Consider the following 4220-nt stretch of genomic DNA (forward strand, 5'->3'; position numbering starts at 1 on the left):
ATCACAACTGGGACTTTGACCTGAAGTCCAATGGAGTCTGAGGTAGGTGTGATAGGGGAACTGGTCTGCCAAGAATAAGGCTGGCCAATCAGAATCCTTGTTTACAATAGTCCCTCCCTCTGAGTGATAGTCACCAGAGCAGGAAGTAAAGTTGAGTGACTGGTTTGTTCTCTGTTCTTTGCTAGATGGATTCATGTGGGATACGTTTGTTAGAAACATTTTGAAATAGTGTTTTGACTAATGAGGAAAACAATTTGGGTTAAAGTTAAACTTGTAAGCCTGAACAATCTTGAGGTGAGTGCAATTCTTTTGACAGACTGGACTCAAACTCTTAGGCTGCTGCTGAAAGTGAAAGTGAAGCTGGTGAAATTGCTTTCAGAGGGGAGAGAGTTTAGTGTGGAGACAAAATGGCTTCTAAACTGGAAGAGGATTTCTGCTGTCCTGTGTGCTGTGACATCTACAAGGATCCCGTCTTTTTGACCTGCACTCACAGTGTGTGTAAAACCTGTCTGCAGCAGTTCTGGGAGGAAAAGGGATCCAGAGAATGTCCCTACTGCAGGAGAAAGTGCTCAAAAGCAATGTATCCTACTAACATGGCGTTAAGGAACCTGTGTGAGACCTACTTACAGGAGAGAAGTCAAAGAGCTTCAGCAGGGTCTGAGGTGCTCTGCAGTCTGCACAGTGAGAAACTCAAGCTCTTCTGTCTGGAGGATAAACAGCCTGTGTGTGTGGTGTGTCGAGACTCAAAGAAACATAAAAATCACAACTTCAGCCCAATAGATGAAGCAGCACTTGACCGTAAGGTAAGGATCTTACTCTGATAAATGATACTGTTCTAGTACTCTAGATGAACAACAACAAATCTTGATATTTACCCTGGACATAAAGTAATACAGTGAGCCTATCCAGTGTGGATGATTCATGGCAGGAGGTACTGCAGTTCCTTTAATATAACAGTAGATGGCGGCGTCTGCTCGTTTGTGTGTTGGGCGTTGTGGGCTTTTCCCCACAGGGTTAGCGTCAGCCAGTTAGCATGGCATTTGGCCGCTGACATTTTTGAAAACATGGCGTTACATGGTTGCAACTTCCGGCACCAGTTTGCACATGCTGATTGGTAGATGACAGCTCATGCACGAAGTTTAGTGTTGGGCACGGCGCCCTCGCATGCGTCCATGTTGGTTTGGATTTCTGGAAGGCGACAAATAAAACAACTAACTACTTGGATTAAGCTACTGATATTTGACTTAATGCCTACATGGTTTAGTCTGTATTATACCGGACTTTGTCGTTAATAAAAGAAAAATGTAAATGTTGTCATATTAGGCTATTATTTGCCTTCTGTGTGGGTTGACAAGGTAACTGACTATGACCATACATTTTAGCAGATGCAATGACCTATATCCAATTATTAGCCTACTCATTGCGTTGTGCATGAAAACTATTTTAAAACGCACAGGCCTACCTGTTCTAGGGATCGACCAATTATCGGCCTGGCCGATTATTAGGGCCGATATTTAGCATTTTTATAATAATCGGTATCGGTCATTTTTTCCACCGATAAGCCGATATTGAAATTGATAAAAAATGAAACGCACTATTTTGTCTGTAAAGCGTCTCTCACTCCCTGCATTTGCTACTCTGTGGTCAAGAGCATTGTCCCGCCCACTACACCATCTGATTTGTTAGTTAGCACGAATGCAGCCAATCAGGATTGAAGACTGAACACAGACAAAGTTTAGGATTCTCACTGAGGCAGACTGGGTGGGCTGTAGCCTACGGAGCTATTTTTCGAAGGTAAGGAAGGTAGCCTACATTGCTGAAGTTGCAGTGAATCACAATCATCTACAGCGAAGTTACAAAAACACCACGTTGTAAGCTATTGTCTCTTTGATCCGGATCAATACGTAAAGCACACACTTCCTTGCATTTAGCGAATTCCCGATTGATGCACGTTACTGATGCTGTTTACTAGTTAGCCCACAAACTCGGGTGCTGCGCGTCGGGAGTTCTCTGCCTCCGCCTCGTTCGTTAATTGTAACGGGACACCTCGGCGGACATAGTAGCCTACAGACAAGTCATAAATTATGCAATAGCGAACGTCAAAAAGTCTAATAGCTGCTTTTTGAAACGGACTGTCAGAAAACACTATGCACCCAGGGCCAACCGTAATTTAATCCGACCTGAACAAAATCGCGTCATGAGCTGGCTATTAACGTGCTCTCAAAAGTGTAGCTTAGCCTTATAGCCTACACATGGACACAAATTGCATAACAACTATTTTAAAACTGTTTTGTTAAACTATTCAACCATAACACTTGCCATCACGCATGCACCTCTTCCTCTCCCTCTCTCGTGCACTCACACACACGATGGCAAAGCATCCTCTTTGTGACAGGTCCCTTAACAAGCACATAGCCCATTGTGCAGGCCTACTGTACTCTATGAAAACTAGATGTACCGCATAGCGGTACAAAATATGACCGCCGCTCAGTCCTGTACATCCGTTCAGCGAAAATAAATCACACTTCAATTTGTCTCCATATTTTACTCCATCCCCCACTCTTGAAACTTTTGTGTATGCTTGTTTGGCATGCCTGAGTGTGTGTATGCGGCTGCACAGAAAGTGGCCTACTGGTGCTGAAAAGGTGAATAGATTGTAGAATAGCCAAAGAAGATGTAGCATTGTTATAAAACCTTTAAAATCTCTAAAACAATCACAAGTAGGGCAGTTCATCACAGTTCATCCATTGCAACTGGATTGATGAAATTTACACCTGTTACATTGTATTTTATCAGCATAATGTTATTTATTTATTTATTTATTTTTTATGTATTTATAAACAAAAACATCTCTGTCAGTTCCATGCAGTTCCATGCCACAGCTATCAAAAACAAAGGTCATTTTTGGATGGATGGATTTGTTGTGAATGTTTCTTCTTCTACATAAGATTTTAGTCATCTTTAGTTCATGTAATACTTTATTGTCAATCAAATTAAGTAACAGTAGTCTGAAATTATTGTTAAACAAATTAGTAACAGTAGTCTGAAACGTTATTGTTAATGCACAAATTAAGTAACAGTAGTCTGAAACGAAATGCTGTTTTACATCTAACCAGTGGTGCAAATAACTGACATGTCCAAATGGGCCTTGATGAAATGCGTCGCTAGACTGTTCATACACATTTTAACGGGCCAAAGTTGAAGAGCTTTTGTCCATTGTTGTTAGTGCAAATATAGGCTGATTCATGTTCCCTTGCATTGTGTAACTGAGGTCCATGGCTAGTCTGGCTTTCATCAGACCAAGCTCAATCTTTTAAGAAATCAAAAATAAATAGCGGGCAGATCAGGCTGGGTTCACCCAGCCTAGTCCATAGGCACCCGATATTGTTTAATTTTCAATTGAGATATACGCTCTGGCTATTCTAAATGCAAAAATGCATCAGGGAGTTATGACAAAACGGTAACTAACAAACTAGATCCTAATAGAAAGCTGTTAGCTTCCCTATAGCTACAGGTAGGATTATAAGGTAGGCCTATTTACAACATAAATTGTCAATAGGCTATGCTGGCGACACAAATAAAATCTCCTTTGGAAACCAATGGCTTACACCTTACAGTATCAAGCGGACTTAACTGCCATATCGTGGCGAAAAGTTGTAATAACATTCACGCAGCTCCATGAGTCAAGGAAAGCGCGAATGAAGTAGCCACTTCTAAATGGGACCCACTACACAGTAGCTTAAGGTGTGTTGCTAAAGCAGCCATAATGAAATGAAGGTGTCATTGTTTGGATACTTCACACACCGCGTGCTTTTTTAATTTCACAGACTACAACTACCAAGCTGGAATCAAAGCACATCGATTCCCCTCTCACACCTTGCACGCACTTAAAACAAAATAAACAGGCGTCTCAGTCTCCGCATGTATAGGCAAAACTGTATCAGACCCGGTGTAACGTTGGTAAATCTTCCATTGCACAGAATGACTTTGTAGCACGTGCAATAAATGACAGTCGAAAGATACAAACAGTGCTGCTATCAATTTGCTTGGTATAACCGCATTTATAGTTTTCTACAAATGCAATCAATCAAATGGGCCTCCATCACTCAACCAACGCTTAACGGTAACATTACCTACTGTAGGTCCTTATTGATATTACAAGATTAACGTACCTGCAGTAAAAACCAAGCATGTCCGATAAACATCCTCAGATTTATTTC

The 4220-nt window shown here is 41.3% G+C and overlaps 1 protein-coding gene across 1 annotated transcript in view; it reads left to right on the forward strand.

Moving 5' to 3' along the window:
• The first annotated feature begins 593 nt into the window (after window positions 1-593).
• Window positions 594-4220, forward strand: part of LOC125291588 (zinc-binding protein A33-like) — a 10048-nt gene continuing 6421 nt past the window's right edge. Inside the window, exon 1 of the mRNA XM_048238412.1 lies at window positions 594-803. Coding sequence (XP_048094369.1) covers window positions 594-803 — 210 coding nt within the window. The remainder of the gene's footprint in view (window positions 804-4220) is intronic.

The sequence above is a fragment of the Alosa alosa genome, chromosome 3 (assembly GCF_017589495.1).
Source record: "Alosa alosa isolate M-15738 ecotype Scorff River chromosome 3, AALO_Geno_1.1, whole genome shotgun sequence".
In the NCBI taxonomy this organism is placed as follows: Eukaryota; Metazoa; Chordata; class Actinopteri; order Clupeiformes; family Clupeidae; genus Alosa; species Alosa alosa.